This window comes from Argopecten irradians, chromosome 2, assembly GCF_041381155.1.
Source record: "Argopecten irradians isolate NY chromosome 2, Ai_NY, whole genome shotgun sequence".
Classification (NCBI taxonomy): Eukaryota; Metazoa; Mollusca; class Bivalvia; order Pectinida; family Pectinidae; genus Argopecten; species Argopecten irradians.
In genome coordinates, this window is record NC_091135.1 from 64,354,161 (window position 1) to 64,371,502 (window position 17,342).

Below are 17,342 nucleotides of genomic sequence, written 5' to 3' on the forward strand. Positions count from 1 at the left end.
TATTTGATGTGAATCTTTACAAATATGTATATGTTTATATAGATATTTGATGTAAATTATACCACATTATATTTGTTGCCTGAAATAGTGCATTATGACAAGCATATCTTTTATCAATAACTGTGATAAACTGTAACTCTTAGGGACCACAATTTGTGTAAAGTGATAATTAAAATGTGAAATCATACTTCCTTTGCTGTGATAATTCTCAGTCATGACCTTTATATTAAGGGGAATTTTGTCCTAAACGTAAGCCAGGATAGTTCTCATTTCCTTGAAGAGTTAATGCCACATCCTAAAGGTAAATGTTACCTATATTTTTCAATTCACTTATTTAAAGATGCTCCACAGCTGACAAATGTTATTTTTCCTCTATCAAAAACAGCAGCAGATGATTGAGTATTTTCCTTCAGTGACAAAAGTGACTTACCTCACACCATTACCACCATTGGAAAGTTTGGGCTTCTGATTTTTAGTAAAGATAAAAATATTAAAAGTATCCTGAAAAAATCCCATGGCACTATGTCCTATATAAAATGAAGTACTGACTGATGCGCATGCACCAAAAGTAAATTTAAGTATTTCATATAATTTTTAGGTCACCTGAGACGAAGTCTCAAGTGACCTATTCTAATCGCCTTTTGTCCGTCGTCGTGCGTCGTGCGTCGTCCGTCGTGCGTCGTGCGTCGTCCGTCGTATGTCCGTAAACAATTTACATTTTCGACTTCTTCTCCAAAACTGCTGAAGCAATTTCAATGAAATTTTGCACAAACCTTCTAAGGCATAAGGCCAATCAAAATTGTGAATTATATGGTCCCCAACCCCCCAGGGGGCTGTGGGAGGGACCAAAAGGGGTAAAATTGAGTAAAATTTCAAAAATCTTCTTCTCTACTCACAGATGTGGTAGAATCAAATACTCTTCATAGATAGAAAGGTCTTAAGGTCCTTTACAAAAATTGTGAATTATATGACCCTGGGGTCTCTAGTTTCCCCCTGGGGAGGGGGTTAAGTTTACTATACTTTATATTGAGAAAACACATTTTTGCGCATTATTTGGTCATTTGTAATAGGAAATGAGTCAAATGTTGTCAGAATTATCAGTATGAGATGGCCATTTAATCTTATTAACAAATTTTCTATGACTGACCCCCAGAGGCCTTAGGGGTGGGGTCAAAAGGGGTCAAATAGGCTAAAACTTCAAAAATCTTCTTCTGAAATTCTGGAAATGGTAGAAACAAATACTTTTCATAAATAGAAAGGTCTTAAGGTCCTTTACAAAAATTGTGATTACATGACCTTGGGGTCTCACGTTTCCCCCTGGGGAGGGGGTCAAGTTTACTATAGTTTATATTGGGAAAACATATTTATAAGCATTTTTTGCTCAATTTTCATTGGAAATGAGTCAAACTTGGTTAGAATTATTAACCTGAGATAGCATTTTAATATCATATCCATATTGGTCCAGGCTGATCTCCAGGGGGCAGAGGGGCGGGGCCAAAAAAGGTCAAATAGGCTTAAACTTCAAAAATATTCTTTTAAAATTCTAGGAAATGGTATAATCAAATACACTTTATAGATGAAAAGGTCTTAAAGTTTGTTTATAAAAATTGTAAATTATATGACCCTGGGATCTCCTGTTTCCCCTTGGGGAGGGGGTCAAGTTTACTATAGTTTATATAGGAAAACACATTAATGAGCATTTTTTGCTCAATTTTCATAGGAAATGAGTCAAACTTGGTTAGAATTATTAGCCTGAGATAGCATTTTAATATCATATCCATATTGGTCCTGGCCGACCCCCTGGGGGCAGAGGGGCGGGGCTAAAAAAGGGTTAAATAGGCTAAAACTTCAAAAATCTTCTAAAATTCTGGATATAGTAGAATCATATAATTATAGATAGAAAGGTTTTCAGGTGTTTTATAAAAACTGTGAATTAAATGACCTTGGGGTCTCACGTTACCCCCTGGGGAAGGGTCAAGTTTACTTTATTTTATATAGGAAAAACATATTTGTGTACATTATTTGCCCAATTTTCGTAGGAATTAGTCGAACTTGATTAGAATTATTAGCCTAAGATATAGCATTTAAACATCCATATCCGTCCTCGATGACCTCCCTGGGGGACCAGAGGGGCAGGACCAAACAGGGTCAAATTGATTAAAATTTAAAAAAATACCTCTAAGTTCACAGGTTTGATGGAAGCAAATACTCTTCATAGTCTAAAAAGGTCAAATTTATAAACCACTGACCAACTTCAAGGCCCAGCATATAGTGTTTATATGTCTTTAATTTGTTTCATTATTTGTTTCATTATATATTCTAACTCAGGTGACCGTTAAGGCCCATGGGCCTCTTGTTTGTGTTAATTAGACATATATATACACAATTAAACACCATATTGTTCAAATGATGAGTGTCATGTATGTTCTGTCGGCAGTGGAGCATCTTTAACTATGTATTTTACATATATAATTATATTCATTGATATCATCAGATGGTGGGCTATTCAAATTGCTTTTCATTCATGGTCCGTCCGTCCGTCAATTCTTGTTATCGCTATTTCTCAGAAAGTGCTAAAGGGATCATTCTCAAATTTCATATGTAGCTTTCCCTAGGGCCCTAGTTGTGCATATTATGTTTTGGGACTGAACAGTGAACAAAAAGGCCACCAAACACAATCTTGAATTTTGATAATTAAAGTTTGTTATAGTTATTCCTCATGCACTACTAAAGGGATCATTCTCAAATTACATATGTAGGTTCTCCTAGGGTCCTAGTTTTGCATAATGCATTTTGGGACCAATTACTCAACAAGATGGCCGTCAGGCAGTCATCTTAGATTTTGATAGTTAAAGTTTGTTATCACTATTTATCAGAAAGTACTGAAGGGATTGTTCTTAAATTTCATATGTAGGTTGCTCTATAGTCCTAGATGTGCATATTGCATTTTGGGATCGATTGGTCAACAAGATGGATGCGAAGCAACCATCTTGGATTCTGATAGTTAAAGTTTATTATCGTTTTTTCTCAGAAACCACTGAAGGGATCACTCTCAAATTTCAAATTTCACATGTAGGTTCCCCTAGGGCCCTAGTTTTGCATATTGCATTTTGGGACCAATTACTCAACAAGATGGCCATAAGGCAGTCATCTTGGATTTTGATAGTTAAAGTTTGTTATCGCTCTTTATCAGAAAGTACTGAAGGGATTGTTCTTAAATTTCATATGTAGGTTCATCTAGGGACCAAGATGTGCATATTGTGTTTTTGGATCGATTGGTCAACAAAATAGCAGCCAAGCAGCCATCTTGGATTTTGAAAGATAAAGTTTGTTATCGTTATTTCTCAGAAACTACTGAAGGGATTGTTCTCAAATTCCATATGTAGGTTCCCCTTAGCCCCTAGTTGTGCATTTTGCGTTTTGGGACTAAACGGTGACCAAGACGGCCAACAGGCTGCCATCTTGTATTTTGATAGTTAAAGTTTGTTACTGCTATTTCTCAAAAAGTACTGAAGCGATCTGTCTCAAACTTTATATGTAGTATGTTTGAAAAAGTTAGAAAAGCAGAGAAAAGATCCCTCTTTCCATTGTGAGACATAGATCATTCTTTGGTGGCCGCCAAGATCCCTCTGGGATCTGCTTTTAAATGTAATGAAAATTTGTAATTTGTTAATTGATAATTTGTTTTTTTTCCACAGATATTTTCATAATTAACCATTGTCCATTAACATGGCAAACTTTATAAATGAACAGAATTAAATTGCATTAGACTATTTCCATTTACCTTCATGGTTTAAAAGCATTGATGTTAATGAATGAAGTAAAACTGACATAATTTTTTTTTTTTTTTTTTTTTTTATTTCATTCTATTTATTTGACATGATTTTCTTTTGAATTAGATAAGCAAACTTAAATCAAGTAAATATACAGCTCTGTGGTGACACTTTATTTTGTACCACAGATCAAAAGACCATGACGGAATATTCATCTTGGGAACATATACCTCAATATATTCACTCTTAGGAACACATTGCTCACAATATTCACAATGGGGAACATGTTTCTCTGGATATTACTCCTTGGGAACATGTGCCTCCGGATATTCACCCTGTGGAACGTATGCCTCAGGATGTTCACCCTGAAGAACAAGGTCCTCAGGATATTCACCCTGGGGAACATGTGCTTTAGGATATTCACCCTGGGGAACATGTGCTTTAGGATATTCACCCTAGGGCACATGTGCCTCAGGATATTCACCCTGGAGAACACGTGCCTCAGGATGTTCACCCAGGAGAATGACTGTTGCAGGATATTTAACTTGAAGAACACCTTCCTCAGGATATTCACCCTGGAGAACACAGTCCTCAGGATATTCACCCTGGAGAACACAGTCCTCAGGATATTCATCCTGGAGAACAGTCCTCAGGATATTCACCCTTGAGAACACTGTGCCTCAGGATATTCACCCTGGAGAACACGTTCCTCAGGTCATTAACACAGGAAAACATGTACCTCAGGATATTCACCCTGGAGAACAGTCCTCAGGATATTCACCCTGGAAAACATGTACCTCAGGATATTCACCCTGGAGAACAAAGTCCTCAGGATATTCACCCTTGAGAACACAGTCCTCAGAATATTCAGCCTGGAGAACACGTTCCTCAGGTCATTCACACAGGAAAACATGTACCTCAGGATATTCACCCTGGAGAACACAGTTCTCAGGATATTCACCATGGAAAATATGTACCTCAGGATATTCACCCTGGAGAACACAGTCCTCAAGATATTCACCCTGAAGAACACTGTGCCTCAGGATATTCACCCTGGAGAACACTGTGCCTCAGGATATTCACCCTGGAAAACATGGAAAATATTTACCTCAGGATATTCACCCTGTAGAACACAGTCCTCAGGATATTCACCCTGAAGAACACTGTGCCTCAGGATATTCACCCGGAAGAACACTGTGCCTCAGGATATTCACCCTGTAGAACACAGTCCTCAGGATATTCACCCTGTAGAACACAGTCCTCAGGATATTCACCCTGAAGAACACTGTGCCTCAGGATATTCACCCGGAAGAACACTGTGCCTCAGGATATTCACCCTGGAAAACACTCTCCTCAGGTCATTCAGCCTGGGATCATAAACTTGATAAATTCCCCTAATAAACATGTATGTTATGATAATCACCCTGGAAAATAGTACCACTAAATAATCACCCAAAAGATGAAATGATATAGCTCACTCTCAATCCTAAAAAAGTGCTCACTTGTGTAATGAACACACAGTTCACCAATGCGGTGTGAGTGAGCTTAGCTATGTACACTATATACAATATGAAAGTCTCATAATAAATCAATGATAGCTATCTGTAGGGAACAAAAGTTTGTAGTATTAGCAAGTCTCAATTCACAGAGGTAATGCTATCAGGTCTTCAGTATTGAAATACAACTTAAAAAACTTCAATTGAAAGTCAAAATTGCATAGATTTCACATCTAGTTAAAAATGACAATGTCTGACAGTTGTAAAATACACAAAATAAAAACAAGAAACAATAATGTGGTACTTCAACTGAGTCAATGTTGTTGTTGTTGTTGTTTTTTTACAATACAATTATTATACAGTCAGGTATGGTGTAAAGATGGAAATAAAAAAATGAAAAATGTGAAAAAAATTGTTGGAAGATAATTAACATTAAAATCATAGCCATATATCATGGCTATTGGATGTTTTCTACCTTCTTGTAGGTATGCAGAGTTATCTCCCCTCATGAGTATACAGGAATGTCATTTGTGAGTTTGAAAATCAAAAAATATATGTGAAAACAGATAATATTCTTGTAGACATTAATGACTATACAACCGATACAACTCACAAGGGTAGATAACTCTATATAAAGACTTGGTACCTCGGTGTAGATATTGTCTGTTGGTTACAGTGTATCTGAATTAATGTTTTACTGTTTTTGACTGACAGTATACTGAAGAGGGTCACAGACCCACACAAATAGACAAATGTACCCACTTACCCAAGGTGGGAAACAAAACAATAACAAACTCTTAGGTAGAGTCTCTGACTCATTCATACCTCAACTCACAACTCTTTCTAAGGCTTGGAGATTATAAAGGTCAGGGGTGAATGAGTTAGCATGACTGTAGAAATGTGTCATAGGATCATCACATTCCTTCACAAAGTTATCATTTGGTCTGGCTTTTAAGTTAATAAGCAGAACTGAAACAGTTTAACAATACAATTTAAGCTTTTGTCCTTAACAAACTAGTCAATAGACATTTTGGCAGTATGAAGTTGATTGTTGATTAAGAAGAAGTGACAATTAAATCACACCTGGGAAATGGTGTTATAAAGAACTGGATTCTGTTTAATAGGATCAAAGTAAATTCACCTGGATATATCACCAATAGGGAGCAGGTGAGTGCAAACTGTATATGTATTGTTTATCATAGAATTGTATGTTGAATTTAGTTGAACAATTAAAAATGGGCCTGTCTAGAGAAGAAAATGAAAAGATTTATCTTCAGCCCTCCATATTCTGAATGCTTGCATGGCTAATTAGGACAATAGGCTACAGAAGGGATTATAATAACAGTATATGACAACAGGTTTAGAAATATTTCATATATGCCATCACCAATATACTACTGATCTCCACTTTGATACATGTATGTTACTATAACCATTTTATGTACAAAGAGAACAATAGCCAAATGTAAATGAAACTACATTTCAAATAAAAAAAGGTTTTCCGCTTTTTCTTTTAATAAAAATCTATGATTAAAGAGTGAAGACATTGACATATAACTTACTGTACATTAAAATTCTGAATACTAAGTAAAATTTATCTAAACTCCCAAAAACAAATTTCAAATAATTTAATATTCTGTTCTCAGATCATTAAGATTTTATCTACACGTAAGTTGGTGTCCCAGATGAAGAGAAACAAATGTTTTTATTTACAGATGAATGACACGGTGTATTTACAGGTAAGATAAACAACAATTCTTATTTTTACCTTAATACCTCATCTTCTCCCAGTCTTCTGTAATACAAAGATCTCTAAACTTCTCTTCAATATATACTAACATACTAAAAGTTAATATTTCATTATATGTACAAGGTCGTGGCATGACAGTAAATGCATGTGTGTAACAAGAGGTTCATGGGCCTTTATGGTCACCTGATATTTGATACAAATTAGTTATGTAATTTACTAGCTAACTGATGTCTTTTGTTCACGAAATAGGAACATACATCTAATAGATCTACATACAAAGTTTCATTAAGCTTGGTGCATAATTACTCACATTACCATGTTCACAAGGTTCAATAATTATTATTGCAAAGGGCAATAACTCCGTAAATAAGTTAGTCGAATCAAGTTTTTTTCAATCTTGTTCAAGATGTTTTTCCAATGTTAGTCTATATGCCAAGTTTTATTAAGCTCGGATCATATTTACTCGAGTTATCATGTTCACAAGATTCAATAATTATAATTGCAAAGGGCAATAACTTTGTGTAAGTTACAATCTAATCAGGTCGCTTTTCAAACTTATCCAAGATCTTTCCATTTTTAGTCTAAATAAAGAGTTTCACGAAGCAGAGTGCATATTTATTCAAGTTATTGTATTCACAAGGTCAAATAATAATTATTAGTGCAAAGGGCAATAACTCTGTAAATTATCGTCGAATCAAGCTGATCAAACTCGTCCGAGATATTTCTAATGTTAGTCTTCATACAAAATTTCATTAAGCTCGGTTCATATTTACTAAAGTTATCCCGTTCCAAAGGAAATGTTAATGGACGTCACACGACGCACGATGGACAACATATGACGACAGACAAATGACTATTGCAATAGGTCACCATGACCTGTGGTCAGGTGACCTAAAGATTCATAATTTATTTTTTACACATGGTATCTTTGGATAATGAACCATATGTACATTGTCAATAATCCCAAAACTTCAGGTTTTCCCTGAAAACGGTGACATAATAATGAACATATCTTGACAACAAAGACATTTTTTCCTGTACTCTTGTTTCAGCATGAATTCACATATTTCATAAACATTTGAATGCAGTTCACATGTTTTCACAGCACTAATACATTTTCCCAGTACACTTAAACACAATTAACAGCACTTGTACATTCATACACTTTAACACATTTTATATGATTTCACATCACTTTCCCATATAGTATAATTCAACAAATTCACAGCACTTTCCCATATATAATTCAACAAATTCACAGCACTAATTATACACTTTCAGAATACAATTCAAGTCATTAAATCTCATGTTTTCACAGCACTTTTTCATTTTCACATTCATGTTATCAAAGTTTATATTTTCATAGCACTTGTACATTTTTCCATATGCAATTCATGTTTTCAAAGCACTTAAATCATATCTGCCTTATGATATGAATACACAATATATATAATATGAGTACACACCCGTCTACATACATGTATATTAAATCATACCCATGTGATCAATCTTTCACAGTCTACAAAATAAAAGAGTTTTTCACCAATAATACCAACGAGAAATAATCTTATGATTTCATACAGATTTAATAGTTTCTAGTCTACACAAAGAACAAATCTCAACACCATCCGGTCTTAGCATTTCTAAGTTTCCCCCCAGCAGATCCTCATTAGTTCCATATTTTCTCTAATCTACATTAACCGTTTTTTTTCTGTCCTCGTGGGCAGGTGTTGATTGTTATGTCACTTGATTTTAGGTTTCTGAGAAAACATCAAAATTTCCTCATATCTATGATGACATTAAACCTAGGTCATAAGGGGAGATAATTAAACTCATTCACCCCTGAAAATTCACAATGAACTGTTACCAGCCTGTGAATCAGAAGAGTTTAACTGTGTCTTCAGGGGTGAATGACAAGAGGAAAGAAGGTAAGACAGCCTGCACAGAAGAGTTTAACTGTGTCTTCAGGGGTGAATGACAAGAGGAAAGAAGGTAAGACAGCCTGCACAGAAGAGTTTAACTGTGTCATCAGGGGTGAATGACAAGAGGAAAGAAGGTAAGACAGCCTGCACAGAAGAGTTTAACTGTGTCATCAGGGGTGAATGACAAGAGGAAAGAAGGTAAGACAGCCTGCACGGAAGAGTTTAACTGTGTCTTCAGGGGTGAATGACAAGAGGAAAGAAGGTAAGACAGCCTGCACAGAAGAGTTTAACTGTGTCTTCAGGGGTGAATGACAAGAGGAAAGAAGGTAAGACAGCCTGCACAGAAGAGTTTAACTGTGTCTTCAGGGGTGAATGACAAGAGGAAAGAAGGTAAGACAGCCTGCACAGAAGAGTTTAACTGTGTCATCAGGGGTGAATGACAAGAGGAAAGAAGGTAAGACAGCCTGCACAGAAGAGTTTAACTGTGTCATCAGGGGTGAATGACAAGAGGAAAGAAGGTAAGACAGCCTGCACGGAAGAGTTTAACTGTGTCTTCAGGGGTGAATGACAAGAGGAAAGAAGGTAAGACAGCCTGCACAGAAGAGTTTAACTGTGTCTTCAGGGGTGAATGACAAGAGGAAAGAAGGTAAGACAGCCTGCACAGAAGAGTTTAACTGTGTCTTCAGGGGTGAAATGACAAGAGGAAAGAAGGTAAGACAGCCTGCACAGAAGAGTTTAACTGTGTCTTCAGGGGTGAATGACAAGAGGAAAGAAGGTAAGACAGCCTGCACAGAAGAGTTTAACTGTGTCATCAGGGGTGAATGACAAGAGGAAAGAAGGTAAGACAGCCTGCACAGAAGAGTTTAACTGTGTCTTCAGGGGTGAATGACAAGAGGAAAGAAGGTAAGACAGCCTGCACAGAAGAGTTTAACTGTGTCATCAGGGGTGAATGACAAGAGGAAAGAAGGTAAGACAGCCTGCACAGAAGAGTTTAACTGTGTCTTCAGGGGTGAATGACAAGAGGAAAGAAGGTAAGACAGCCTGCACGGAAGAGCTAAGGCAATATAATGGGTAAAACCATCCAACATAAATATGAGCCTGTACTTCATCAGATAACTGGCTAACATTGCATTTGGTGCCTGTATAAGACAGGGAATAATACTTAGCTGCCATGCGAAGAAAATAAAAAATAAAATGGTGTCACAGTTAACAACTGAAGCACCACACAGTTATAATTCTACTGAACACTATATAGTCTGAAAACCATATAGAGTCTGTCTTTGTCTTATTTTACTGAAACCATACAGTTTGACAACCATACAGAACCAGTAATTGTCAGGTCCTCTGAAGCTATATGGCTTGAAATTCATATAGTCATCTTAATCTACTGAAATCCTATGGTTTGTAAACCATTTAAGTCATTGATTTGGTTGTACTGAGCAAAAAAGTACGAGATGAACCATATACGACACACTTTCCATACCAGTAACAAATGACATTTTGTTAACAGCAGTAACAATGATACTTTCCACAATCATCAAATAAGAGTCGTACATTCTACCTATACCACCATCTATACCTGCAAACCATATAGGTATGAAATCTAACTTCTGAAATATGTAAATGAGATTCATAAATGTGACAGAAATACAAGCAAATGAGATCACATTATGGTACAGCTTTCTAACACTGATGTTTTAAGTGGAATAGCCAGTTCATATACAAAGTAAAACACAATTGTAAAACACAATAGAGATTCCACAAATAACAAGTATACAAATTCTGAATCACAAATTTCTGTATCTCCTTTTTATAGATCTGCGATGCTGATCGATACGTTGGTTTCAAGATACTAAAACAGAGTTGGGAAGTCCCACTTTCTCATGATATCATATTTTTTATGTAATTTTGTGATGTCACAAATCGACAGAAAGTGGATCTAATCGTGCCCAGCCCACATATTTGAGTATCTGAGAACCCTCATATCATACATGTGTTACATGTACCTGATATGTGTCAATGTCACTTACTTTGAATGTTTTTCCATTAGGAAGAATGAAAAGAATTTAGAAGATTCTGTAATGCTTTGTTTGGAAATAATTTAGATTAAGTATTTGCCTTAGTTTAAAAAGATCCCTTCAGCACTTTTTGAGAAATAGGGATATCAAACCTTAACTATCAAAATCCAAGATGGCCGCCAGGCGGCCATCTTGTTTTTCCTATCAGCCTCAAAATCTGTATGGCACAACAAGGGACCAAGGGTACCCTCCATGTGAAGTTTGAACAAAATCCCTTCTGTAGTTCTCAAGAAATATCGATAACAAACTTCAACTGCCAAAATCAAAGATGGCTGCCTGGCGGCCATCTTGTTTTTCCAATCAGCCTCAAAATCTGTATGGCACAACTAGGGACCAAGGGTAACCTTCATGTGAAGTTTGAACAAAATCCCTTCAGTAGTTCTCAAGAAATATCGATAACAAACTTCAACTGCCAAAATCAAAGATGGCTGCCTGGCGGCCATCTTGTTTTTCCGATCAGCCACAAAATCTGTATGGCACAAATATGGACCAAGGGGACCCTCCATGTGAAGTTTGAACAAAATCCCTGCAGTAGTTTTTAAGAAATAGTGATAACAAGCATTGTTTACGGACGGACGACAGACGAAGGACAGCGGACGACGGACCACGGACGCAGGGCGATTTGAATAGCCCACCATCTGATAATGGTGGGCTAAAAATCTGGTTAAGTTTAAAACAAATTAGAGCACTATAGTTAGTACACATTCAGTATAGCAAATAAAAATACATCCTGGCTTTATCATAAGGTGTTTAAATCCACAAGGAGGGAGGCCTCACCATCGTAGACAAAAATCTGTTATAAAAAGTCTGTCAAGCCTGAAGTATTAGATTCTTTGGCAAATAAACGTATCCTCAAAATATATTTAAATCTTCAAAAAATATTTAAAATTAGTGTTAATATTGGGTAAGGAGTATGCTGCAACATTAAGCAATGAGGTAAAATGTGACCTGCCCTTTTACTATGCATAACAGGCTTATATCACATACATGTATGTAATTCATTTTCATCACGATTTGGCAATCAATATTTCATTTATAAATTAATTCATTAATGTATTTCTTTTCAGGTTTTTTTTTTTTTTTGCAACAGTTAAACCATTTTAGAAAAAACTAATTAACAACATAAATCAAATCTTACAGAATCAGGTAAATAAGTCATAACTCATTCATCCCTGCAGAATCAGGTAAATAAGTCATAACTCATTCATCCCTGCAGAATCAGGTAAATAAGTGATAACTCATTCATCCCTGCAGATAAATTTGAACTCTTCCAATTTCATGACTGGAACTGTTCTGTTTTGAAACTACAGGGGTGGAGAAGTTGGTTTGAATTGATCTATACCGAGAACTTAACTAAAATATCCAAATGATGCATGGAATTTGACAAGTGAACAAACAGTAAAAAAAGATATCACAACAAATCACAAAAACAAAATGTCAGTGAAAGACTTCATCATGGATTCATCTGTGATACAAACATCCAAAACACAACACTTCAGTATGAAAATGTTACAGAATGCGGGGAAATTAACATAGTAGCAAAGAAGGTTGATCAGCCAAACTGAATAGCGAGGTATGGGTATGTTAATGGAAGGCTATGGAGAAGCTATAGGCCATGACTATAGATTACAGAGGGGGGGGGGGGGGGGGGGGGGGCATGCAGTCACAGGCTGGATAAAGGGATGTAAGGCTACAGGTATAAGCTATGGGAGGAGGGCTGTGCTACATGATAAAAACATCCAGTGTGACATGCTATACCAGGCATTTCTAAACTCAGGAAAAGACAAAGGGGAAGTCACTCTACTTGAGGTTAGGGAGAGGGGAGAGTAGGGATGGGGTGAGAGGGTGAGGTGTGTTTTGGTGATAGGGGGATTATTTGGCCAAATGCTTTTAGGCTACAATTTTGATACTCATTAATACTGTTTCTGACCACATTTCTGACTCCACTTAATGCTAATTAATACATAACAACAAAATATATCAGAATAAATTATCTGAAATTCACGGACAACTTAATTAAATGAAAATTTCATTCATGAATTTATGCTGTGGATTTAAAAGGCATAACAGCTGAATACGACCCAGACATAAATTAACTAATTTCAGAATTTTCTTTAATACATCAATGAAAATTGATTGAGAATGATAAGAATGCTTCTGATTGTCTCAGACATCTTTATCTGTCCCTAACCCAAATGTCACATGTTCATCTATGACAGCACAACTTGTGCCTCGCTCTGGATCCTCGTTGATTTCATCAGAGTTATGACCGGAGTCGTTATCCTCTGCAGCAGTTCTCATGAATGCCACGGTCGAGGTCGTGTGTCCTCCTGTCTGTGCTTGAGCACCTTTAGCGTAATCTTTGTATCGTAAAATGCCAAACTTTCGTAAGATGGCCACACCAGGGATACAGAGTACAGACACTAGTACGAGGAAGGCAGCCATCAAACCAGCAAACCAAGGATAAAATCTGTCTGTCATCTCCGCCTGGAACAAAATCATTCATGTATGATATGAGAATTGTTATAATCTGCTTTATGTAAACAACAAGAGATCGCAGAGGAATCTTGACGCCCACCAAAGAGTGATCTACGTCCGACAATGGAAAGAGGGATATTTTCTCTGCTTTTCAAACTTTTACTTCATATTAATACATATGAAATTTCAGAAAGATCCTTCCAGTACTTTCTGAGATATATAACAGTAACAAACTTTAATTATCAAAATCCAAAATGGCTACCTGTTTGCCATCTTGTTTACCGATCAGTCCCAAAATGTAATATGCACCACTAGACCCCTAGGGGAACCTGCACATGAATTCAGTTCTTTCTGAAAAATAGTGGTAACAAAGTTCAATTATCAAAATCCAAGATGGTGGCCTGTCCGCCATCTTGTTGATCGATCAGTCTTAAAATGTAATACACACAATTTACTAGGGCTCTAGGAAACCTACCAGTACATATATAATTTGAGACAGATCCCTTCAGCCCTTACTGAGAAATAGCGGAAACAAACTTTAACTATCAAAATCCAAGATGGCTGCCTGGTGGCCATCTTGTTGACCAATTGGTCCCAAAATGCAATATGCACACTTAGGGCCCAAGAGGAACATACATATGGAATTTGAGAAAGATCCCTTCAGTCATTTCTGAGAAATAGCGGTAACAAACAAGAGATCCAAGAGGGATCTTGGCGCCCACCAAAGAATGATCTATGTCTGACAAAGGAAAGATGGATCTTTTCCTTGCTTTTCAAAACTTTTTCAAACATACTACATATGAAATATAAGACAGATCGCTTCATTACTTTCTGAGAAACAGTGGTGAAATCCAAGATGGTGGCTGCTTGGCCATCTTGTTGACAGATTAGTCCCAAAGGTACTATGCACAACTAGGGCCCAAGGGGAACCTATGCATGGAATTTGAGAGATATCCCTTCAGTACTTTCTTAGAAATAGCGGTAACAAACTAAATCCAAGATGGCGGGCTGTCAGCCATCTTGTTGACCTATCAGTCCCAAAATCTTATATGCACAACTAGGGGCTAAGGGGAACCTAGTATGGAATTTGAGAGATATCCTGTCAATACTTTCTGAAAAATAGTGGTAACAAACTTCAACTACCAAAATCCAAGATGGCGGCCCGTCGTCCATCTTGTTTACCCATCAGTCTCTAATTTCAATATGCACAACTAAAGCCCTAGGTGAACCTACATATGAAATTTGAGAAAGATCCCTCCAGTACTTTCTGAGAAATAGCGGTAACAAACTATAACTATCAAAATCCAAGATGGCCGCCATTCATATTTCAAGGTACATATTAAGTATTATTATTACTAAAATTAAAGTATTTAATGTAACAGTTACTACAGTATATAACATGTGTTTAGATAAGAACATAACAACAATTGATCCACTTACTACGTTTTTGTCATAGGCCTTGTAGGTGATTGGCTTAACAAATTTACTGATGAGGGTAGAAGTCAAAAGACCAGCAATCAAAAACGGAGCGATGAATTTCCACACCACCTTCCAGTACATGTGAGGCTGGTGTCCTATCATTGTCTCAAGGTCATCTCCAAACCTACAAAGGCAGAGAAAATGGAGGACTCAAATGGAGCATTTCAAAAAACACTGTTTAACTGTATATACCCCGGAAGTAATGACTAGTATAGTGTCGGTCAAAAGAAAAGTATTGTAACCATTACCACTAAGGAGTGTGGGTCTACTCTTTGTTTGAATTTTAACACAGAGGTGTTTTGACAATACCCTGGTATGCTAGTTTAATAGTTTGTTTTACATCATTTAGGCACATTCATTCTTGGTTGAATGAGACACAGTCAACAAGAGTTTGGTTGAATGAGACACAGTCAACAAGAGTTTGGTTGAGATGCAGTTAATGTTTTTTAATCAAACTAATCCTGAAACCCAAACTATTACTCACCTGTTAACGCCATAGACCCAGCCAATGGCAATGGCTTCTGTCAGAGCTACACTAATCAATGGGAAGGAGCCGGCATAGGAGTCAAAGAGAGCCACCCAATAGGATCCACTCCCTAGTACAAACAGGATTCCTATCAGACAGCTGATGAAGCACAAAACACCTGTAACATAAAGGGGGATACATGTAAAAACTGCTGTAACATACACATCTGACGAAGCACATAATACCTGTAATGAGGGATACAGGTAAAAACTACTGTAACATACACAACTGACGAAGCACAAAATACCTGTACGGTAAACCGGTTACTGGTAAAAACTGCTGTAACAAACATAACTGACCAAGCACAAATTACCTGTAATGAGGGATACAGGTAAATACTGCTATAACAAAAACAGCGGATGAAGCACAAAATACCTGTAATGAGAGAAATAGGTAAATACTGCTATAACAGAAACAGCGGACGAAGCACAAAATACCTGTAATGAGGGATACAGGTAAAAACTACTGTAACATACACAACTGACGAAGCACAAAATACCTGTACGGTAAACCGGTTACTGGTAAAAACTGCTGTAACAAACATAACTGACCAAGCACAAATTACCTGTAATGAGGGATACAGGTAAATACTGCTATAACAAAAACAGGGGATGAAGCATAAAATACCTGTAATGAGAGAAATAGGTAAATACTGCTATAACAGAAACAGCGGACGAAGCACAAAATACCTGTAATGAGGGAAACAGGTAACAACTTCTGTAACATACACAACTGACAAAGCACAAAATACCTGTAATGAGGGATACAGGTAAATACTGCTATAACAAAAACAGCGGATGAAGCACAAAACACCTGTAATGAGGGAAATAGGTAAATACTGCTATAACAAAAACAGCGGATGAAGCACAAAATACCTGTAATGAGGGAAATAGGTAAATACTGCTATAACAGAAACAGCGGATGAAGCACAAAATACCTGTAATGAGGGAAACAGGTAACAACTTCTGTAACATACACAACTGACGAAGCACAAAATACCTGTAATGAGCGATACAGGTTAAATACTGCTATAACAAAAACAGCGGATGAAGCACAAAATACCTGTAATGAGGGAAATAGGTAAATACTGCTATAACAAAAACAGCGGATGAAGCACAAAATACCTGTAATGAGGGAAATAGGTAAATACTGCTATAACAGTAACAGCGGATGAAGCACAAAATACCTGTAATGAGGGAAATAGGTAAATACTGCTATAACAGAAACAGCGGACGAAGCACAAAATACCTGTAATGAGGGAAATAGGTAAATACTGCTATAACAGAAACAGCGGACGAAGCACAAAATACCTGTAATGAGGGATACAGGTAAATACTGCTGTAACAGAAACAGCGGATGAAGCAAAAATACCTGTAATGAGGGATACAGGTAAAAACTACTTTAACATATACAACTGATGAAGCACAAAATACCTGTAATGAGGGATACAGGTCAAAACTGCTGTAACATACACAACTGAGGAAGCACAAAATACCTGTAATGAGGGAAATAGGTAAATACTGCTATAACAGAAACAGCGGACGAAGCACAAAATACCTGTAATGAGGGAAACAGGTAACAACTTCTGTAACATACACAACTGAGGAAGCACAAAATACCTGTAATGAGGGATACAGGTAAATACTGCTATAACAGAAACAGCGGACAAAGCACAAAATACCTGTAATGAGAGATACAGGTAAAAACTGATGTAACATACACAACTAACAAAGCACAAAATACCTGTAACCTGTAATGAGGGATACAGGTAAATACTGCTGTAACAGAAACAGTGGACAAAGCACAAAACACCTGTAAGGTAATGGGAGATACAAATATT

General features: G+C 36.8%; 1 protein-coding gene across 1 annotated transcript in view; it reads right to left on the bottom strand.

Moving 5' to 3' along the window:
- Window positions 1-3,835: 3,835 nt before the first annotated feature.
- Window positions 3,836-17,342, bottom strand: part of LOC138316216 (sodium- and chloride-dependent transporter XTRP3A-like) — a 69,752-nt gene continuing 56,245 nt past the window's right edge. Inside the window, exons 7-9 of the mRNA XM_069257803.1 lie at window positions 15,461-15,620; window positions 14,938-15,100; window positions 3,836-13,506 (exon numbers count right to left, since the gene is read on the bottom strand). Coding sequence (XP_069113904.1) covers window positions 13,186-13,506; window positions 14,938-15,100; window positions 15,461-15,620 — 644 coding nt within the window. The 3' untranslated portion in view covers window positions 3,836-13,185. The remainder of the gene's footprint in view (window positions 13,507-14,937; window positions 15,101-15,460; window positions 15,621-17,342) is intronic.